Genomic DNA, 23073 nt, shown 5'->3' on the forward strand with positions numbered 1-23073 from the left:
ATAAATTATAATTCAAATTTTAACTAATAGAGTAAGTTATTTATATAAAATTCTTTGAATAAGTTCGTCTTTGACAATTTTTTTTAGCAATTAAAAAAAAATAAAAAGAAGAGGTTAATCTAATAGTTTAGAGCCAAATTCTTTTGTCTTTTAATCTTTAAAAATATTCTTACAATTGCTATGAGATAAAAAAAAATAACTTTCTCCCAATTAAGAATTGAAGCCCTTTAAATTCCAAAGAACTTGGCCTATTATTTGTGCAACAAATTTACTAATGCATCTAATTCTTAAAGATAAGGCTCATTATTTTTTAATATATACATATAATAAAAGCATCTGATTTGCCATTTCAATATTTATATTGTTAGTACTATTTATTTTTTCTTTTTACCTTGACTACATTCGATGTTTGGCATCTTATGTCATTCTCTATTTAATGGCCATCAAAGTTTCAAATTTGTATCAAGTAGCAACCTTACTACACTTACTAGTAATTATCTCCCAATAATTAAAAAAAAAAACTATGTCTTCCTTTGATGATGATGATGTTCAATATGATAGAGCTAAGGAAATAAAGAAATTTGATGATACCAAACTTGGTGTCAAAGGTCTATTAGATTCTGGTGTAATGAAAGTGCCAAGATTCCTCATACATTTAGAAGAGAATCTACAAAACCCACCATCATCATTATTATCATCATTATGCCTCAATGTTCCTGTGATAGATCTCAAAGGCTATGATGATGATAATGATGATGGGATAATTAGAAGGTCTAATATAGTGAGTGAGATAAAAGAAGCATCATCAAAGTGGGGTTTTTTCCAAATGGTGAATCATGGGGTCCCAATTAGTGTGATGGATGAATTGTTGAATGTGATAAGAGAATTCCATGAGCAACCTAGTGAGGTCAAGAAAGAGTGGTATTCAAGGGATCATAAGGTGAAGGTGAGGTTTTATTGCAATGGTGATCTCTTTGTTTCTAAAGCAGCAAATTGGAGGGATACCATTGCTTTTGATTTTCAAGATGGTCCTCTTAAGCCTCAGGACTATCCCCTAATTTGCAGGTACTCTTTAGTCTTTATTTATATTTATTTGATCTTAAGCTCATGTGGTATTATATTTGGTTTACTCTTTAAACATTTTTTATTAAGTAAAAAGGTGTTGCATTTCTTGTTAATTAAACAAATCTTATATCTTCACTTATTATATTTTGGGTTTAGTTAACATCTGCCTGAGAACATATGATAAGCTTACTGTTAGTGGAAAGTTTTAACTTTTAACTCTTTTTATTTAATGAATGTAAAATAACGAAAATATTTAGTAACAAAAAAAATTAGTAAAAAACAGCTAAAATTTAGCTAAAATAATTAATAAATGTTAAATAAGATAAATTTTAACTTTTTTTTGTCTCTTTAATATTATCGGTAAAACAAATATATTGAAAATTTAAAATTTTTTATATTTTCAATGAATTTTTTTATTTGTAAACTTAATATGTGAGCATAAGATAGATAAACTCTTATATTTTATATCAATGGTTTAGATTTAGAATTTATAATATTTTAGTTTTAATAATAACAAGTTAATTTTCAAAAAACACTCCACTCTTTTTTTTTAACATATTAATACTCTTCACTGCATTTAGTAAACTTTTATTTGTCATGTTTATTACCTTAATTTCTTTTAAGGAATTTGATCAATTTTAGTTAAACTACATGGAGTGCTAATAATAATTCCAAAATATAACTTGTGGAGAGTTGAATACAATATGTTTAGATTATGAATCTTGTACACAATCTCTAACTACTTAACTATAGTTGGTTTTGTGTTCTTGTATCATATAATAAAGATATATAATTATATATAGGTGGCTATAAAAATTATTGAAATGCGTAGTATGTTTATAAGAGAGGTTGGTATCACGTTAATTTTTTTTTCCTTAAGAAAAATCAAGATATCAAATGTGTAGTACTTTTTGAATCTTATGAAAAGTTAATGTAATGGTATTTCAAAGGAATGGCCAATGAATGTCATGTATAATAATAAAATCATATCGTGTAACCTCAAAGAAAGTTAGAGTAATTTTTTTTTCTTTTAAATTTTAGTTGAAAAAGTGCCCTAATGACTGAAAGAAAACATATTATATATTATACACAATCATTTTTTAATCCTAGTTCATGTGTAACCTTAAAAGACGAAAACTATAAAACGAAGGGATTTTTTTTTACATCAAACTATCATTCAATATATATGTTAATACACTTATTTTATTATTCTTAAATTTTGATGTAATTCTAGTATTTTAATACCTTACTTCTCATTTAAATAATATTAGGGAGTTAATTTTTTCAACCAACATTAACTAATTTTTTAAAGTTATTTTATTTATTTTAAATTTTAAATCATAAATCATAACCCTTAATCCTACATCCTAAATTATAAAACTTAAATTTTAAATTCTCAAAAAAATAAGAATTTTTATAATTAAAAATTGATAATATTATCTAAAAATTAATTTTTAAATAATTTTTCTTCTCATTTTTGTCTTTAGATTATGTTTAGCATCATCGATGGACCAATAAATTTTCGAAAATATTTAATAACCAAAGAAAATCAGTTAAAAACAGTCATAATTTGTCTTATTTAATATTTATTAATTGTTATGATAATTAATAAATATTAGATAAGACAAATTCTAGCTATTTGTTTTGTCACTTTAGCATTATGTAAATTTTTCGCGAATAAATATAATTTTAATTTTCTTTTTCTTATAGGAATGTAGTGAGCAAATACATGGAACATGTTAGCAAACTAAGGGAGAATTTATCAGAATTACTCTCAGAAGCATTAGGGTTAAGGAGAGACTATCTTTCAAGCATAGAGTGCATGAAAAGTGAAACAATGGTGTGCCATTATTATCCACCATGTCCAGAACCAGAACTCACAATAGGAACTAGCAAGCATTCAGATCCATCTTCCCTAACAATTCTCCTTCAAGATTTCATAGGTGGCCTCCAAGTTCTTCACCAAGATCAATGGGTTGATATAACCCCCATTCATGGAGCATTGGTTGCAAATATTGGTGACTTTATGCAGGTACATCATTTTTTCTTGTGCTACAAATAAATGTACCTAATATTCCAAATTAATCTCAAAAAAATATTTTAGTCGGACAATTTAGATTTTAATAAATTTTAATCATCAAATCAGTCTCTAACTTTTTTTATTAGCCATATTAATTCTCATGACAAATTTTGGTTAAGAAGTTAAACTAAACAAATCAGTTATTGTCTTTATATAATAATAAGTAATAACATAACAGTTTCTATTTTTTTTTTTTAGATTAGTCCCTCTATATAGAAGAACAATCTAATATAGGGACTAGTTTGTCTAATGAAATCGGAATATATGAAATATTATAATTTCTTTTTGTTTTTTCATAAAGAATGGGTGCTCTATTGTCATATTTAGAATTGAGAAATTACTCTTAAGGACCGTTAACAAGGATTTATTATTAAATGTGTGAAATGAATAATAATAAAGGCCTATTTGGTTTTATTTTTTGAGGACTTTGTAAAAAAATAAAAATAAAAATAAAAACAAAATTCTATTTTCAATTTTTATTTCTTACTGTCGTTATTCCTTCCAAAAAAAATAGATCCTAAATTATTTCCATTTTATTTTTTTTGCCAACTATTTTTGTTTTTCCTAAATTTCTAGCATTATATATAGGGAAATGTTATTTAAACAACTTAAAATTGTTCAAGTCAAATAATTTTTAGTAACATGAAACTCCTATCTTTTATTACACTTAACCAAAGTTATCAAATAGACAAAAAAAAAATAAAAATAAAAAGACGTAATATGATCATTCTAAGTATACATTACTTGTTCTTTTTAATGAATAGAGAGGTCTTGTGAGTGAGTTTTTTTTTTTTTTGATCTTTTTTTTTTATCATGTCTTTTGACTAGTGAGTTAAATGGTTAAAAATGTAGCATTAGCAATGCCATAAAGGTTTTTTTTTTTGTTGGTACATCCGTACATACCATAAAGAAACTTGTTCTATTTTAATTTTTTGGCAGCTTATCACTAATGACAAGTTCAAGAGTGTTGAGCACAGAGTGCTGGCTAGAAGAGTTGGGCCTAGGGCTTCAGCAGCATGTCACATTTATCCAAGTGCTACACATAGAAACAAACAATATGGGCCTATAGAGGCTTTCACGTCCAATCAAAGCCCATCCAAATACAAGAAGACCTCTTCAAATGAATATCTTGGTTATTATAGGTCCAAAGGGTTAGATGGCAATAAGGCCCTCCCTTATTTTAGGGTGTAAATGTTCATCATCAGCTATGAAAAAATGGTGATAATGTTATGCTATTGCATCTGAGATTTTGGTTGTTACAATATATGGTATACTATGTCGCACCTAAATATGTGTGTGAGCTTGTGATGCCTAAGATTAAAAGTTGTTTAATCCATCTTGACAAAAAAATAAATATTATGGTGTTATGATGTCATGTTGTCAACAAGTCTTTTAAGAATATATTTGTATTTTTTATCGTGGTTAATTCACTTGTTCACTTAAATAAGTGTGAGAATTCGAATACTATTTTATACAAATTCTTAAATAGAGTTCAAATCCACCTTATGCTAGTAGTGTTAAGAACAATTTGGTGTATCATTTGATCTATACAAATGATCTTATCTAATGAGACAAAAAGTTATGTTTGGTCCAACTTCTATGAAATCAATTTTGACGAAAAGTAATTTTTATCATTATTATTTGGTCTGGAAACTACAGCAAATAACTTGTAATATAAACAATCGTTAGGATACCACATCTTATATGGGTAAAATTTCTAGCATGAATTGAACCTGAGATAACAATATTTATAGAATATTTGTAGATAGCATCCAAACACTAACACTTGTCTTTAAGGTGAATTACAATTGAACAGTTATTAATATAAAGGTAAAATTATCGCAAGCATGTATACGCTATCATTTGAGAATTGAGAGCATCGAAGCATTATGAAAGATAACCATCTACTGATTGCAGAAAATAAAAATACATATTCAAAATATAGCAGTATACTAATGTCACAATCATTTACTAAATTCCTAGTATGATGGTCAAAATTTCTCTGGGTTTCTATATAGCATTTAAGACATTAAAGGGAAAAAGAATGCCTGCTCAAACTAGACTCAAGAACAAAAACCCATTGTGTATTTGACTCTATCAAAACTATCTACTTAATTCATTAAATCATAGTCATCCAACTTATCGTTGTACTGCAGCACCTTTCTCTTGATCTTCGACGAATCCACCCATGTAATGAAGTCTTCCATATTTCTAGTCACATGGAAAGCTGGATCCGTAACTGTCTCCGGACCAACTCGTATATGCCCCTGCTCAATGTACGTCACAGCTTCTTTCAGATATTCTGCGAATTTTAGTCGCACCAAAACAGTTGCAAGCCTGCGCCTGCCCAATATCGGAAAATTATATACTGAATTTTTCATTTATAGTAGCATATATAAATGCAACTAGGCATTCTCGATGCCATGACTGGATTAGGTGTATGAAACAGTAGCAAGTTTATCAGGCTAACACACAATTTCGAGTGTTAACAAATACATGTCACATCTTTCACTCGCTATCTAGTCAGAACCTTATGTCAATGCAGCGGAGTTTTCTTACCTGCAGAAGGATGACACAGTTATACGTTCACATAATGTGATGCTTTGCCTGGTTGGAATCACACCACAGTTGTAACTGTTATCAAAACAAGAAGGGGAAATTAAGGAAAGATTAGAACAGACAAAAAGGAAAGTGACCCTAAATTGTGACAATCTTTGAAAGATGTAAGACATACATGTTCTTGGTTTAAATTAAAATCTTAAATAATTTACACAAACTTGTAAAAAATATAGGAAAACCCTGGCCATTAGGAGAATGAAGGGTTATTCAAACACCAATTTCAACAATATATGATCTCATAATTCATCTATAATTTCCATCTAAATAAGTCCAATTCAAAGGAAATTGCAAAAACCAAGAATAAACTAGATGAATTTTAGAACGAAATTGAAGTTTATAACTATTTCAAAACGGAAAAACACGATAGTCATTAGTCAGAGCATAGGTATAAAACTTGAAATCAAGAAATCGAAGGGGATTAATCATTTAGTCTTCCATGAAGAATTTACTTACAGCTTTTCCAAGAGCTTATCAGTCATGTCGACACGGAAAGGGTCCTTGGGGTCCATTTGCTTCAATATATTTACCAACTTCTGAATCATGCCGCATATGCTCGAATATCTATTCATATTTCCAGAATTGCATAAAACGTGTTAGATTCTTGTGATATGATTTACGACATAAGATATAATTCAAGTGTGCACAATAATAGTTAGTTAATACTTTTTGTAATCATCACGTCCAGTAAGATGGTAACGCTGCATAACTTGGTTTTCTCTGCGACCACCTTCTCTCTTCCATTCTAAGAAGTTAACCTTCTTCAGTAGCTTCTTCTCATGAAACCTTAGCTTCCTCATTATTTATCACACTGTCATCATTACAGTCACATAGACACATATCAAATAAAACAAAAGATAATACTAATAATATACAATGTCAAGTAAATTGCAAATATTAACAATAGTAAACAAATTAGATTCATGTCCACACACGTAGCAGATGAAGCAACAAGAGAACAACAATAAAAGATAAAGAGAAAATTGGAACTTCACTTGGCACCATGTAGGGGTGCCATGTCCCAGGCGAAACCGAATTTGTTCTATCCCAGCAGCCTTAAATATTCACAGGTCTATTTTTGAACCCTAACCAGCCTGACCCGATGAAACTTTATCATTTACGGGCCACAACTATACCAAGTGAAAATCAAGCCACAACAACTATAACACTTTGACAATTTCCTTCATAAAATTATGACAATTTTGAATTATGTGATTAAGGTCCAAATTTAGTGCAACAGGTGATCAAACGAAAGCAAGCAATTTCAAGGGAAATAGCCTATAAAAATGCACAAATCGTTTTATTGAGTAATCAAGTAAAGCAAGCAATTTCAAGGAAAGCAAGCAATCAAGTATCAATTTTTAAACATAATTAATGATGCAAAAAAAGATAATAAACTAGTCCCTAGTACAAAATACTTTCTCAATTTAAATGAACAAAAGAGAGAGCAAAAAATAACATAATCAATAAATCAGATTCAAAGCACGATCTCAAAGTTGGCATCTATATCTTCATAAGACAAATTTGAAGCTTGACCAACATTTCCTTCATTTTGATTTGCATCTATATCTACATTTGTGTATTTTTCACAAATCAATACCAAGAATAATTCATAATAGCAACTGAGTTGTGACGAAGACATTTTTAAAATTCTAGCCAAAAAAAAAAAAAAAAAACAAACAGAGGTCATGGGAACAACAATTTAACTTAACAATTTTATTTGCAGAGAGCATCAATCACATTTTCAACAACAAATTCAACTATGATAATTTTCAGAAATAAAAGAATTAGCTCAAAAGATGATTCACAGATACAAAAAAATTCAACTGTGATGATGTTCAGCAACAAATATATTTTGTTCATTGATATTTTCAGCAACAAATTCAACTTTGAGCAACAAAATCAAGGTGCAGAGATGAATTACAGCAACAAAATTGAGCCAGAAAGAACAGGGGAGTTTGTTGGAACTCACCAAATCGGGGACCAGCTGCTGAGGCGAGGCTCGAAGCAAGAAGACGTCAACGACGACCAGCTGCGGAACGTGCTGCTTCTGCCGCCGGCGACGAGCTTGAGTGCGGGATCGGAGGCAGTGAGAGAGACCGGAGACGAGAGATCTTGAGTGCGAGAGCGAAAGTGAGAGAGATGAGAGAGTGACGAGACTGAGACACTGAGGAGTGGCCTGGTTGGTGCGAGAAGGAAGAGGAAGGAGACGTTCGCTCAGCCGATTAGGGTTTTGGCTTTCCTTTAATAGAAAACGCCGTGGTTTTCAAATGTTTTTTAAAAAAATTAAGCATGACCCGATCCGGGTTATGAAAACCGGCCGGGTCTCCGATTTTGCTTAAACATAAGTCAGATAAATTCTTTTCGCGATGCTTAAACCACAGTTCGGAGAATGGTTCAATTTAAGATTTTAAAAATCGAGCCGATCATCGAACCGCTCTACTCACTAATTTATTGATTTATTAATTATTAGTTCAATCAATTCAATTATGGTCCAACTAAAAAAACGTTATAATAAAATAATAAATAAATATCCTAAAACATAATTTTAGTCTAATATAAATCTTAGGATGTTTTCTAAATTTAACACACTACACAAATGTTATCACCCAAAGTCTTATAAACTTATTTAACTACAAACTCAAAATTAAAACACAAAAACAAAACAACAGCAATTCAATCTCCAACAACACATCACTATGCAAAAAAAATACAAAATCCTATATAACTGAAATTAATAAATCATGAAGACAGTCACAATCTAGGCATAATTAAATCACAAAACCGTAAAATACAAACACAAAACAATAGCAATTCAATCTCCAGCAGCATATCACTATGCAAAGAAATCACAAAATCCTACATAACTGAAATAAACAATCATAAGGACAGTCACCATTTAAGCATAATTAAATCACAAAACAGTAAAACAAACACAAACACACAAAACAACAGCAATTCAATTTCCAGCAGCACATCACTATGCAAAGAAATCACAAATCACAAAACATCAGCACAAGAACAGCACAGCAGAACATATGCTGCATTAACTAACTTAACAATCTAAGCACAATTAAGCCCAAAGCATAGTTTTAATTGACTTAATTAAACACAAAAAAGCTCAGCAGTGAACAACAGAGACCCAAAAAACACAACATAACAGTGAAGAAGACACAAACCAGAGTACAACACAGCATAGCAGTAGTGAGCAGAGCCATTCAATAATCAATATAATTTGATCATTTCTGAACTAAAAAACAAACACGAACAACATGCACTAGTAGTGAGCTATGTGATACAATAAGAGTATTAAGCACCAACTTAAATTTCAAGTATTCAGACAATGAGCACAAAATTTATCATCAAGAAACTTTAACAAAATTTAATAACAGAAAAAAATAAAAGCACGAACAAACCAGTAACAATTTATCGGTATCAATTTATCATCAATCAGTAAGCCAGTAACAGTTAATCAACCCAGAACAAACAAGAACAAGCCAGTTAATCAACCAAGAACAAACAAGAACAAGCCAGTAACAATTAATCAATCCAGAACAAACAAGAACAAGCCAGTAACAAAAATTAAAATTTATTATCAAGCAGTGAGCAAAGGCAATCAATCAGGAAAAAGCACCGAGCACTGACGGAGCATCCGAGGCATTACCTTCGGCGAGGGCAGTGACCAGGGATATGAGGGAGAGCCACAGATGACGGGAAGCTGGCGACGAACCCTGGCGAGCTAGCGACGGACGACCGGGAGCTGGCGATGAACACGATAGAGGGACAACGGTGGAGCAGGACCTAGAGACGCTGGCGTTGGGGGAATGGAAGGGCCTTCGAGCACGACGAAACAGGAAAATTGGCTAACAACCACGACGAACCAGGCGGCGATGGTGAGACAAACGGCAGCGTAATGGAGGCTAGGGTTGTTTTTTGGGGAGAAATAATGAGAGTATGTATGAGACTGAAGAATCATGAATGGGGCTCGAGAGGGGGGCACGGGCTTCAGGCGACTGAGGACGAAAACCGGCTCTTCTTTTTTAAACAAAATGCAAAATCGACGCCGTTTCATAAACACCGGCCGGGTCCCAGTTCGAACCGACCGGCCGGTTCAATAGTTTTAAAGCAACTTTTCAAAATAGCGGTTTTCTCTTGCTAGACCAAATCGCAAATCTTTTCGATTTTCAGTTGGACCAATTTGACTGATTGATTTGATCCAATTTTTAGAATCATGGTTCAATCTGATCAGGTGACTAAATAACTAAATTTTTAGTCGAACTAACCAAATGGAGCCAAGTTTAATAAATAAAATGGTGTGCACTTTTTTTATTTAAAACAAAAAACTTATTTACCTATATAAATCAAGATATAGAAATTTATTAATTTATATATTTAATTATTTTTTTACAATCAACTATGGACTGTAGAAACAAAATTTACAATTTTTTGTACTAATAAAAATGTGTGAAATTTTGAGTCTTTGTTTTTGCTAATAGTCTTAAAAAAACCCTAAAGTCATCTAACATTTTCATAACTCTTGCAAGCGAAAATGTGTTTGCCTGTTGTTGAATGAGAATTGCAAAAAGTATATCTTTTTGCGACACGGGAGTTTAAATATAGGCAAATTCTCTGGTATGGATATTGAGAAACATCTATACCTATGGATTCTGATGTGTATGGAGAAGAGAGTGACGCATAGAACAAATGCTCCTGCACTTCTGCTTTGTACGAGGGCCTGCATTCCGAAATGCCTGGCAGCACAGTAACTCAAACAGAAAAGATCAGGTGTTGTCGGAGGTTTATATTAAAGATCAATGTTTGGTTAATGTGAATTTGGTGATTAAGATTTGAGAATGATTTTTGATAAATGGGCTGAAGTTATTTGGGCTCATTTAGGGTTGTTTATTTTTTATGCTGCATACTAATTGGAGGAAAGAAAAAACTTATATTATATGAAGACATAAGCCATTACAAAATAAAGGAGAAGGAAATGATACACTGACACAGTATTATAACTAAGAAGTTACAGTCTCCTCCACCATAAGGACTAAAATGTTTCATTAATTTATATTGTAATAATATTTTTTATTTTTGAATCGATGACAGTTATTTTGTTGTTCTAAAAAAAGAAATAGTAATTAACACGGTACAAAAAAATGTAATTTTTTATTTAGCATATATTATGTGATTAGTAAAAAATATAAAAAATAATTAAAATTTAAGATATTAATAAAAAAATATTTGATGTTACTATAATATTATTATAATAATAAAAATAATATTAATATGAGGTGTATGTATTATTATAATATATTTAAGTTACTTTATTTGTTATGGAAACATGAGGAATGTTAAATTTTTTACTAAATACTTTTGGAGAAATTTAAAATTTTTTGTATTATGTAAGTTTAATCATCGTAATATATTTATAGCTAACGTAACCAATTTTATTTATGAATAATTTGACTATATTAATAATAAATACATATTTTATGTTATATAACTTTAATCATTGTAATATATTTATTGTTAACATAATAAATTTTATTTAGTAATAATTTAACTATATTAATAATAAATATATGTTTTATATTATCGTTACTAACATACATAAAGATAACAATGATCGTGAGTACTTGTTATCGTTTGGGCTACTATCTCATTTAAAATAAAGGCCAACACAATAATCATTCACAAAAAAATAAGGCCCAACTAGCAAAGCCCTGCACTGCCAAAAATTTTGATTGCCCACCAACTATGTTATCCCAAAAAGTTGTTTAACATCATCTTTCCATTAGCAAGGATACTTAACAACTAATTCTCTGCGCCCCTATATCATCTACATCTGAAAAGCCTCTCTCTTACCACCTTGTGTCAGGAACATTGATTGACCAAGTCTATCCAACACAACAGATGTCGTCCAACGAATGCATGCATGTGGTATCCACATCTCTAGATATTCCTTTCAATCCATACCACAGCCTTTGCCTTAAATATAAACTCTCATATGTCATTCTCACCCATAAATTATTTAAGAAAACAGGACAAACACAATAATATAATATACAAATAAAACTTCTAACTAAACAAATACACTCTTGAATTTTTGGTTCTCTTTTCTCTAATAAAGAAGAACAAATGAACAACAAAAATGTGCACGCCATGCTATTTATAGCATGTAGCAATAGTGTCATAATTTGTCACAGAATATACATTGCATTCTAGTAGCTCTACTTTTGTCATTATCTTAGTATTTTCCTCTATTTCTTTCATCATTCGATTGATATGAAGGCAATGCTTTATTAAAGAATATCTTAGTATCTTGGCAATTATTAAATTGTCTTTCTTTTGTGTTAACATAAAAAAGACACTGTTTATATCAGACATGAGAATCATCAAAATTAATTGTGATTTAACAGCAGTATACTGATCATTAAAATTTCTCAAAAATCTTATTGTGTAACTCTTTTTCCTGAATTCTCGCATTACATTCAGACATTGAGTCCACATGTGCATGATTGTTCACAAGAAATGCATTTTAAAATTGACCTGAAATTGTTCAAGTCCTTCTAAACCAATTGTAGCTTTGTGTAGCAAGCTATTATAGTTGCATCTCTTGCATTGTGTAACACTCTACTACACTGAACTTTATGCTTAAGTCGTAAAATAGAGGTGGTGTGGTATTACGACCTATAAAATAAAATGTATATATGTAATAGCAGAAAGATTGTAATATATTAGGAGCCTCAAAGAATAGGGGAAATAAAAATTACGAAATAAAAGCGCAACACTCAAGAAACGAGTTAACTTGCGTGCTAAGAAAACGATAACCATCAAACATAAGATTATAAAACTAGGAATAGAGTGCCAAAAATAAAAAATAACAAGCTCCTAACTCAGCCTGCGAAGCTAAGGCTGGCCGGAGAATATTTACACGTATATATATACATATCCAAAACTCAAATGTACATAAACAAAATTTTACCTCTCTATAAACCTCTAAGAGAAACAAAAGAACAAGTTATGCGGAGAGAGAGAGCTAAGTACATATATATACATCACTGTACAACAAAATAACCCGGTAACCACTTCGCTTCAAGGATGAGAACCGAAAGTTCTCAGTATGGTAAAGGTGCCACACACATAATATATAAGGTCCTGGAAATGCCAGAGACAATCCTAGAACGCCAACACTCAGATTACAGAGCTTAAAGTATTAAACAGAAGCCATAAAAGATGATTTTCTAAGAGTATCTAAGCCTAACTTAACCTTAAATCTAAGTCCCTTTTTGCCATTCCTCCATACCTCCATCTTCGTCAGTATTTCACAGACAGATAAACAGATAAAGGCAAACACAAGAAGGTTACAAATACTACAGGTAACAAATATGCATTTAGCATGACAAGTACAGAGTTAAACCCCAAAATAGTCCCTGAGATTGGCGTCGTGCACTAAAATCGTCCCTGAGATTCCAATTGCACCAATTACGTTCCTGAGATTAAAAAAAGTGCACCATATTAGTCCCTGACCCATTTTTCATTAACGACGTGATGACATGGCATGATGATGTGGACTATAAGTGACACGTGTCACTTCATGATTTGGCCACGTGTAATGGTATGATGATGTGGTCACCAGTGGCACGTGGCATGCTGACGTGGATGGTTATGTCACATGTCACAATGTTATTTGGCCACGTGTCTGTTTGTGCCACGTCTCGTAACAGTATTCGTCTACGTGTCATCCATTATGTCATCGTTGTATATGCACCAAATTAGTCCTTCACTTTGCATTAAGTGACTCATTTTAGTCCCTGAAATTGAATGTCGTGCACCAACCTAGTCCATTCACCAGTTTTTTCCTTATTTTTTCTATAAATTCAAAATTCTCAATATTTTTGAATGCATTAATTTCAATTCTATTTTGTCACATGTTTTTCAAATAAAAGTGTTTTTATAAAATATTTGTTCTCTTGCGAATACCCTAACCGCCGACTTGGAGTTGACGTGAAGGCTTTTCAAGCACCTTCATTACCATCTCCGACCTCTTTCAGTACTTTTATAAAATATTTGTTTTCTTGCGGATACCCCTAATAACTGCCGTCTTGGAGTTGACGTGAAGGCATTTCAAGTTTCCCTCATTACCGTCTCCGACCTCTTTCGTCTAGACTGCAGAGGTCAAAGATGGTAGTGAGGGTGCTTGAAGTCCTTCAATCTAGTTCATTTATACATAACGAAAACGTGTATTTCATAAAAAAATATTTATTTTAATTATTAATTTCTTGTTAAAAACACATATTTTTTTTTATGAAAAAAATGTGTCTAATCAATCATATAATTTTTTTTATAATAACATACTTATATATTGCAAAATTTACCAATGTTAAATTATTAAAAAAATTATATAATTAAAACTAAAATCTTAAAAATTTTTATGAAAGCACTTGTATTTAAACGATATATGAAAAAATAGAACTGAAATTAGTGTATCTAAGATATTAAAATTTTAAATTAAAAAATGAGAAAAAATTGGTGAAGGGACTAGTTTGGTGCACGACATTCAATTTCATGTACTAAAATGAGTCACTTAATGCAAAGTGAGGGACTAATTTGGTGCATATACAACGATGACATAATGGATGACACGTGGACGAATACTGTTGCGACACGTGGCACAAATGGACACATGGCCAAATAACATTGTGACACGTGGCACAACCATCCACGTCAGCATGCCACGTGTCACTGGTCACCACATTATCATACCATTACATGTGGTCAAATCATGAAGTGACACGTATCACTTACAGTCCACGTCATCATGCCATGTCATCACGCCGTTAATGGAAAATAGGTCAAGGACTAATATGGTGCATTTTTTTCAATCTCAGGGACGTAATTGGTGCAATTGGAATCTCAAGGACTATTTTAGTGCATGACACGCAGTTAATGCACAAGCAAGTAAATCAACTAATATGCATATGATGCATGCCTGTCCTATGGCTGATGAGGCTCATCTGTCGATTATCCAGCCAACCTGACAAGTCCGAAAACCTTAGACTGTCCCTCGACGTGCATCTCCAAAAGTCTATACATAGCTTTTTTTTCAAATAATCAATATTGCTCAATGGGGGTTAACATTCCCAGGAATTTATAAGTGCCCAGTCACCTTTACGTCGTAGGGTCAATAGAGTATTGGGTTTTCAACTTGGTACATGTGGTGGCAAACCACAGCTCTTTATCCAGGGAATCTCGTATCTCAGATCATTTAATCATTCAAGCCAAGTTTCATATATAATCATTCATTTGATTATCAAGTCAAGTATCATACATGATCATCCATAACATTTCATAATCAATTCATCACTTTTCAGTTTTACTTCACCTCCAACTCATCTCCATTTCCTAACTTCATCTGATTATCAGGTGTAATACTACTATTCATGACTAAAGGAATGAAAATAGAGGTGTAGAGGTTTGAAATATAGTTTAAAATGTTAAAAAATCATGTTTTCTGGAATAGGATCCGCGCGTACGCGTGGCTCACGCATACGCATAAGTGGGTACCTCATGTCACGCGTACGCGTGGACATGCTTGCTGGTCCATCACGCATACACGTAAAGTTCCTCATGCTTGCGCAGCCAAAATTCTGTCCCACACGTACGCGTGGACGTACATTTCTTCAAAAAATTGGCAGATCACCCAAAAGGCTACAGATCCATGATAAACTAACAGCAAAATTACATATTTCACATCCAAACTTCCGACAGGCATAACTCAATCGTTTTAAATCATTTTTCTTTCGTTCTTCAAACGGCATAAATTTCATGGACCCAATTCTCATTTAAAACAAGTTGAAATCAATTCGGGGTTCCAAAAGCCAAGTTATAGCCCCCCCCCCCCCCGAAATTCAGCCCAAAACCAAAGTTTTTGCAAACTCTTTAAACCTCATGTTCATTCAAAATTTTCATTCCATTCAATATTAAACCTATCAATATCAACATAATTCTACACCATTTCGTTAACCACCATTCAATAACACTAAACAATTTCATTCCTCAACAATTCCATCAAGCTTTCATTCAAAGTTCTTGTACACATATAATCAACCAATCAACCACATTTCCTACCAACATCAACATAAATAACAATCCTCACCACATACTCAAATCATCAATTATCCAACAAGCACTAACCAAACATGTTCATCAACAAATTTCTAAATATTCAATACACGCCTGCATTCCAACTTATTCTATGGTCATCTAGCCTAAGTTTTCATAGAACATTATATATTAAATGCAAGAAACCTAAACCATACCTTGGCCGATTTCCACGTAGCAACCAAAGCAAGTTATTTAAAACCAAGGCAGCCCCTTAAACCTCAATAAACTCTAGGCTCAGCTTCCTCCAAGTTCCAATATTCATAATTTCAAGCTCCAATTATTTATTTTCAACCTAATACACATTTATAACACATATATATCCAATTTAATACACGTACCATACTTTCAAGAATTGGGGGAAAGGAGTGGCGAGTATTTAATGACTTATCTATGAAATTGTTCCAGTAGAAACATAGAGTTCAACGCGGTGAACGCGTGGCCGCAAACGGTGCGGTGATCAGAGTTCAGATGGAGGAGTTACGGCAAATTGGATTTACCGTAAGGGTTCGGAAGGCTTTTCTTTCTCTTCTCCCCTGTGAATGCTTCAGCTATGTTTCTGCTGAAATGAGGGAGAAGAAAGGCTTGGGTTCATTTAATAGGTTGGTCCGATTGGATCGACGGCCTGGTTTGGGCCCAGTTTAACTAGTTTGGCCCGCTCGGTCCAATTTTGGACTGATTTCTTCAAAATTAGTGTCTGATGAGCGGATAATTTATATGCTTTTTGGCATTGTTTTTAGGTAGTTTTTAGTATGATCTAGTTACTTTTAAGGATGTTTTCATTAGTTTTTATGCTAAATTCACATTTCTGGACTTTACTATGAGTTTGTGTGTTTTTCTGCGATTTCAGGTATTTTCTGGCTGAAATTAAGGGACCTGAGCAAAACTCTGATAAAAGGCTGACAAAGGACTGCTGATGCTGTTGGAATCTGACCTCCCTACACTCGAAATGAATTTTCTGGAGCTACAGAACTCCAAATGGCGCGCTCTCAATGACATTGGAAAGTAGACATCCAGAGCTTTCCATCAATATATAATAGTCCATACTTTGTTCGAGATTAGACGATGTAAACTGGCGCTCAACGCCAGTTCCATGCTGCATTCTGGAGTCAAACGCCAGAAACACGTCACGAACTAGAGTTGAACGCCCAAAACACGTTACAACTTGGCGTTCAACTCCAAGATAAGCCTCAGCTCGTGTAACATTCAAGCTCAGCCCAAACATACACCAAGTGGGCCCCGGAAGTGGATTTATGCATCAATTACTTGCTTCTGTAAACCCTAGTAGCTAGTTTATTATAAATAGAACATTTTACTAGTGTATTAGACATCTTGGAACGTTTAGTTCTTAGACCTTGGGGGCTGGCCTCTCGGCCATGCCTGAACCTTCATCACTTATGTATTTTCAATGGTGGAGTTTCTACACACCATAGATTAAGGGTGTGGAGCTCTGCTGTACCTCAAGTTTTAATGCAATTACTATTATTTTCTATCCAATTCGATTTATTCCTGTTCTAAGATATTAGTTGCACTTCAACTTGATGAATGTGATGATCTGTGACACTCATCATCATTCTCACCTATGAACACGCGTGATTGACAACCACTTCCGTTCTACCTTAGACCGGGCGCATATCTCTTGGATTCCTTAATCAGAATCTTTGTGGTATAAGCTATAATTGATGGCGGCATTCATGGGAATCTGGAAAGTCTAACCTTGTCTGTGGTATTTCGAGTAGGATTTCGGGATTGAATGATTGTGACGAGCTTCAAACTTCTGAAGGCTGGGCGTTAGTGACAGACGCAAAAGAATCACGGGATTCTATTCCAACCTGATTGAGAACCGACAGATGATTAGCCATGTTGTGACAGAGCATTTGGACCATTTTCACTGAGAGGATGGGATGTAGCCATTGACAACGGTGATGCCCTACATACAGCTTGCCATGGAAAGGAGTAAGAAGGATTGGATGAATGTAATAAGAAAGTAGAGATTCGGAAGGAACACAGCACCTCCATGCACCTATCTGAAATTCCCACCATTGGATTACATGAGTAACTTTATCTTTATTTCCTGTTTATTTTATTTATCTTTTGAATATCTAATCCAATCATATTTGATTTTCGAAAATCCATAATCAATTATTATCCGCATGACTGAGATTTACAAGGTGACCATAGATTGCTTCATACCAACAATCTCCATGGGATCGACCCTTACTCACGTAAGGTATTACTTGGACGACACAGTGCACTTGTTGGTTAGTTATGCGGAGTTGTGACTAAGTGTAATTCACGTGTGCGAGCTACCAAATTATTGGAGTCATTGTTGATGATCACAATTCCGTGCACCAAGTTTTTGGCGCCGTTGCCAGGGACTGTTCGAGTATGGACAACTGACGGTTCATCTTGTTACTCAGATTAGGTAATTTTCTTTTTGTTTTGTTTTCAAAAATTTTTCAAAAATTTTTTTTCCTTTTTTTTGAAAATAAATAAAGAAAATACCAAAAAATCATAAAATCATAAAAACCAAAAATTTTTTGTGTTTCTTGTTTAAGTCTTGAGTCAACTTTTAAGTTTGGTGTCAATTGCATGTTTTAAAAAAAATTATCATGCATTTTTCGAAAATTCATGCATTCATGGTGTTCTTCATGATCTTCAAGTTGTTCTTGGTAAGTCTTCTTATTTGATCTTGATGTTTTCTTGTTTTGCATCTTTTGTTGTTTTTCATATGCATTTTTCGTTTGTTAGAATCCATGCATTAAAGATTTCTAAGTTTGGTGTCTTGCATGTTTTCTTTACATCAAGAATTTTTCAAAATTATGTTCTTGATGTTCATCATGATCTTCAAAGTGTTCTTGGTGTTCATCTTGACATTCATAGTGTTCTTGCATGCATCTTGTGTTTTGATCCAAAATTTTTATGTTTTGGGTCATGTTTGTGTTTTTCTCTCTCCTCATTAAAAATTCAAAAATCAAAAAAATATCTTTTCCTTATTTCCCTCCAAATTTTCGAAATTTTGGGTTGACTTGGTCAAAAATTTTTAAAAATTAGTTGTTTCTTATAAGTCAAGTCAAATTTTCAATTTTAAAAATCTTATCTTTTCAAAATCTTTTTCAAAAATCACATCTTTTTCATTTTTTTTTGTAATTTTCGAAATTTTAAAAATTTATTTTCAAAATATTTTTCTTATCTTTTAAAAAAAATTGAAATTTTACTAACAATTAATGTGATTGATTCAAAAATTTGAAGTTTGTTACTTTCTTGTTAAGAAAGGTTCAATCTTTAAATTCTAGAATCTTATCTTTTAGTTTCTTGTTAGTCAAGTAATCAATTTTAATTTTGAAAATTAGATCTTTTTCAAAATATCTTTTTCTTAAAAACCTTATCTTTTTATCATATCTTTTTATCTTATCTCTTATCATATCTTTTTCAAAATTTTATCTTTTTCATACAAATTTGATTTCAAAATATCTTATCTAACTTCTTATCTTCTTATCTTTTCAAATTTGACTTTAATATCTTTTTCAACTAACTATTTGACTTTTTGTTTGTTTCTTATCTTTTTCAAAACCACCTAACTACTCTTTCCTCTCTAATTTTCGAAAATATCTCACCCCTTTTTCAAAAATTCTTTTTAATTAACTAATTGTTTCAAATTTTAATTTTAATTTTAATTCATCTTTAATTTTTGAAATTACTAACTCCGTTTCAAAAATATTTTCGAAAATCCCTCTCTCATCTTCTTCTATTTATTTATTTATTTACTAACACTTCTCTTCATCTCTTATCACCTCCCCTATCCTTACTCTTTATACAGACTATTCATCCCTCTCCTTCCATTACCCCCTTTCTTCTTCTACTAATAATAAGGATCCTCTTTACTGTGACATAGAGGATTTCTCTTCCTTTTCTTTTCTTCTTCTCTTTCATATGAGAAGGAACAAGGAAAAAAGCACTCTTGTTGAAGCTGATCCTGAACCTGAAAGGACTCTGAAGAGGAAGTCAAGAGAAACTAAAAATCAACAATTCAGAGAAACCTCAAAAAAAAAAAGAAAAAAGGGAAGACAAAAAGCTTCCACCTCCAAGTCATGGGAGATGGAGATATTCATCTCAAGGGTCCATAACTCAGTAGAAGAGCATTTGACTGCACATCAAGAGAGCATGAGAAATTTCCTCATCAAGAAATCCCTGAGATACCTCAGGGGATACATATTCCTCCACATAATTATTGGAAGCAACTAAGGGTAGGAACACCAAAATCACTAGGGATCATGCAACAGAAGCAAGGAAGAGACATAAAGGAGCTCAAAAAGCACCATTGGACCTTCAAAAGGTGCCACCCTCACTAAGGTGGACTCATTCCTTAACTTCCTTGTTCTTATCTCTCTGTTTTTTTTTGGTTTTTTATGTTATATGTTTATCTATGTTTTGTGTCTCTACTTCATGATCATTAGTAGTTAGTAACTATGTCTTAAAGCTATGAATAATTCCATTAATCCTTTACCTCTCTTAAATGAAAATTGTTTTTTATTCAAAAGAACAAGAAGTACATAAATTTTGAAAATTATCCTTGAATTTAGTTTAATTATATTGATGTGGTGACAAAACTTTTTGTTTTCTGAATGAATGCTTGAATAGTGCATAATTTTGATATTGTTGTTTATGAATGTTAAAATTGTTGGCTCTTGAAAGAATGATGAACAAAGAGAATGTTATTGACAATCTGAAAAATTATGAAAATTGATTCTTGAAGCAAGAAAAAGCAGTGAAAAAGCAAAAGCTTGCAGAAAAAAAATTTGCGAAAAAAATAATAGAAAGAAAAAGAAAAAGCAAGCAAAAAAAGCCAATAGCCCTTAAAACCAAAAGGCAAGGGTAAAAAGGATCCAAGGCTTTGAGCATCAATGGATAGGAGGGCCAAAGGAAATAAATCCAGGCCTAAGCGGCTAAATCAAGCTGTCCCTAACCATGTGCTTGTGTCATGAAGGTCCAAGTGAAAAGCTTGAGAATGAGTGGTTAAAGTCGTGATCCAAGGCAAAAAGAGTGTGCTTAAGAGCTCTGGACACCTCTAACTGGGGACTCTAGCAAAGCTGAGTCACAATCTGAAAAGGTTCACCCAGTCATGTGTCTGTGGCATTTATGTATCCGGTGGTAATACTGAAAAACAAAGTGCTTAGGGCCATGGCCAAGACTCATAAAAGTAGCTGTATTCAAGAATCAACATACTTAACTAGGAGAATCAATGACACTATCCGAAATTCTAAGTTCCTAGAGAAGCCAACCATTCTAAACTTCAAAGGAAAAAGCGAGATGCCAAAACTGTTCAGAAGCAAAAAGCTACAAGTCTCGCTCAACTAATTAGAATTAATATTCATTGATATTTTGGAATTTATAGTATATTCTCTTCTTTTTATCCTAATTGATTTTCAGTTGCTTGGGGACAAGCAACAATTTAAGTTTGGTGTTGTGATGAGCGGATAATTTATACGCTTTTTGGCATTGTTTTTAGTATGATCTAGTTACTTTTAGGGATGTTTTCATTAGTTTTTATGCTAAATTCACATTTCTGGACTTTACTATGAGTTTGTGTGTTTTTCTGTGATTTCAGGTATTTTCTGGCTGAAATTAAGGGACCTGAGCAAAACTCTGATAAAAGGCTGACAAAGGACTGCTGATGCTGTTGGAATCTGACCTCCCTGCACTCGAAATGAATTTTCTGGAGCTACAGAACTCCAAATGGCGCGCTCTCAACGGCATTGGAAAGTAGACATCCAGAGCTTTCCAGCAATATATAATAGTCCATACTTTGTTCGAGATTAGACGACGTAAACTGGCGCTCAACACCAGTTCCATGCTGCATTCTGGAGTCAAACGCCAGAAACACGTCACGAACCAGAGTTGAACGCCCAAAACACGTTACAACTTGGTGTTCAACTCCAAGATAAGCCTCAGCTCGTGTAACATTCAAGCTCAGCCCAAACATACACCAAGTGGGCCCCGGAAGTGAATTTATGCATCAATTACTTACTTCTGTAAACCCTAGCAGCTAGTTTATTATAAATAGGACTTTTTACTAGTGTATTAGACATCTTGGAACATTTAGTTCTTAGACCTTGGGGGCTGGCCTCTCGGCCATGCCTGAACCTTCATCACTTATGTATTTTCAACGGTGGAGTTTCTACACACCATAGATTAAGGGTGTGGAGCTCTGCTGTACCTCAAGTTTTAATGCAATTACTATTATTTTCTATCCAATTCGATTTATTCCTGTTCTAAGATATTTGTTGCACTTCAACTTGATGAATGTGATGATCTGTGACACTCATCATCATTCTCACCTATGAACGCGCGTGATTGACAACCACTTCCATTCTACCTTAGACCGGGCGCATATCTCTTGGATTCCTTAATCAGAATCTTCGTGGTATAAGCTAGAATTGATGGCGGCATTCATGGAAATCCGGAAAGTCTAACCTTGTCTGTGGTATTCTGAGTAGGATTCCGGGATTGAATGACTGTGACGAGCTTCAAACTTCTGAAGGCTGGGCGTTAGTGACAGACGCAAAAGAATCACGGGATTCTATTCCAACCTGATTGAGAACCGACAGATGATTAGCCATGTTGTGACAGAGCATTTGGACCATTTTCACTGAGAGGATGGGATGTAGCCATTGACAACGGTGATGCTCTGCATACAGCTTTCCATGGAAAAGAGTAAGAAGGATTGGATGAATGTAATAAGAAAGTAGAGATTCGAAAGGAACACAGCACCTCCATGCACCTATCTGAAATTCCCACCATTGGATTACATGAGTAACTTTATCTTTATTTCCTGTTTATTTTATTTATCTTTTGAATATCTAATCCAATCATATTTGATTTTCGAAAATCCATAATCAATTATTATCCGCCTGACTGAGATTTACAAAGTGACCATAAATTGCTTCATACCAACAATCTCCATGGGATCGACCCTTACTCACGTAAGGTATTACTTGGACGACCCAGTGCACTTGCTGGTTAGTTATGCGGAGTTGTGACTAAGTATAATTCACGTGTGAGAGCTACCAAATTATTGGAGCCATTGTTGATGATCACAATTTCGTGCACCAGTGTCACACTTCTCGTTTCGATGAGTTCTATCATAA

General features: G+C 33.1%; 2 protein-coding genes across 2 annotated transcripts; one reads left to right on the top strand and one right to left on the bottom strand.

The window, feature by feature from the left end:
* The first annotated feature begins 331 nt into the window (after positions 1-331).
* Positions 332-4571, top strand: LOC112738169 (1-aminocyclopropane-1-carboxylate oxidase homolog 1). Its single transcript, XM_025788502.3, has 3 exons — positions 332-1065; positions 2776-3097; positions 4085-4571. The coding sequence occupies exons 1-3, from the start codon at positions 524-526 to the stop codon at positions 4334-4336; spliced, it is 1116 nt and encodes a 371-aa protein (XP_025644287.1). The 5' UTR covers positions 332-523; the 3' UTR covers positions 4337-4571.
* A 461-nt stretch (positions 4572-5032) lies between these two features.
* On the bottom strand, positions 5033-9772 carry LOC112738180 (uncharacterized). Its single transcript, XM_025788512.3, has 5 exons — positions 7734-9772; positions 6428-6572; positions 6218-6325; positions 5705-5779; positions 5033-5488 (listed from the first exon to the last, which is right to left on the bottom strand). Exons 2-5 carry the CDS (start codon positions 6559-6561, stop codon positions 5257-5259), a joined length of 549 nt encoding a protein of 182 aa, XP_025644297.1. The 5' UTR covers positions 6562-6572; positions 7734-9772; the 3' UTR covers positions 5033-5256.
* Between the last annotated feature and the right edge of the window lie 13301 nt (positions 9773-23073).

The sequence above is a fragment of the Arachis hypogaea genome, chromosome 2 (genome assembly GCF_003086295.3).
Source record: "Arachis hypogaea cultivar Tifrunner chromosome 2, arahy.Tifrunner.gnm2.J5K5, whole genome shotgun sequence".
In the NCBI taxonomy this organism is placed as follows: Eukaryota; Viridiplantae; Streptophyta; class Magnoliopsida; order Fabales; family Fabaceae; genus Arachis; species Arachis hypogaea.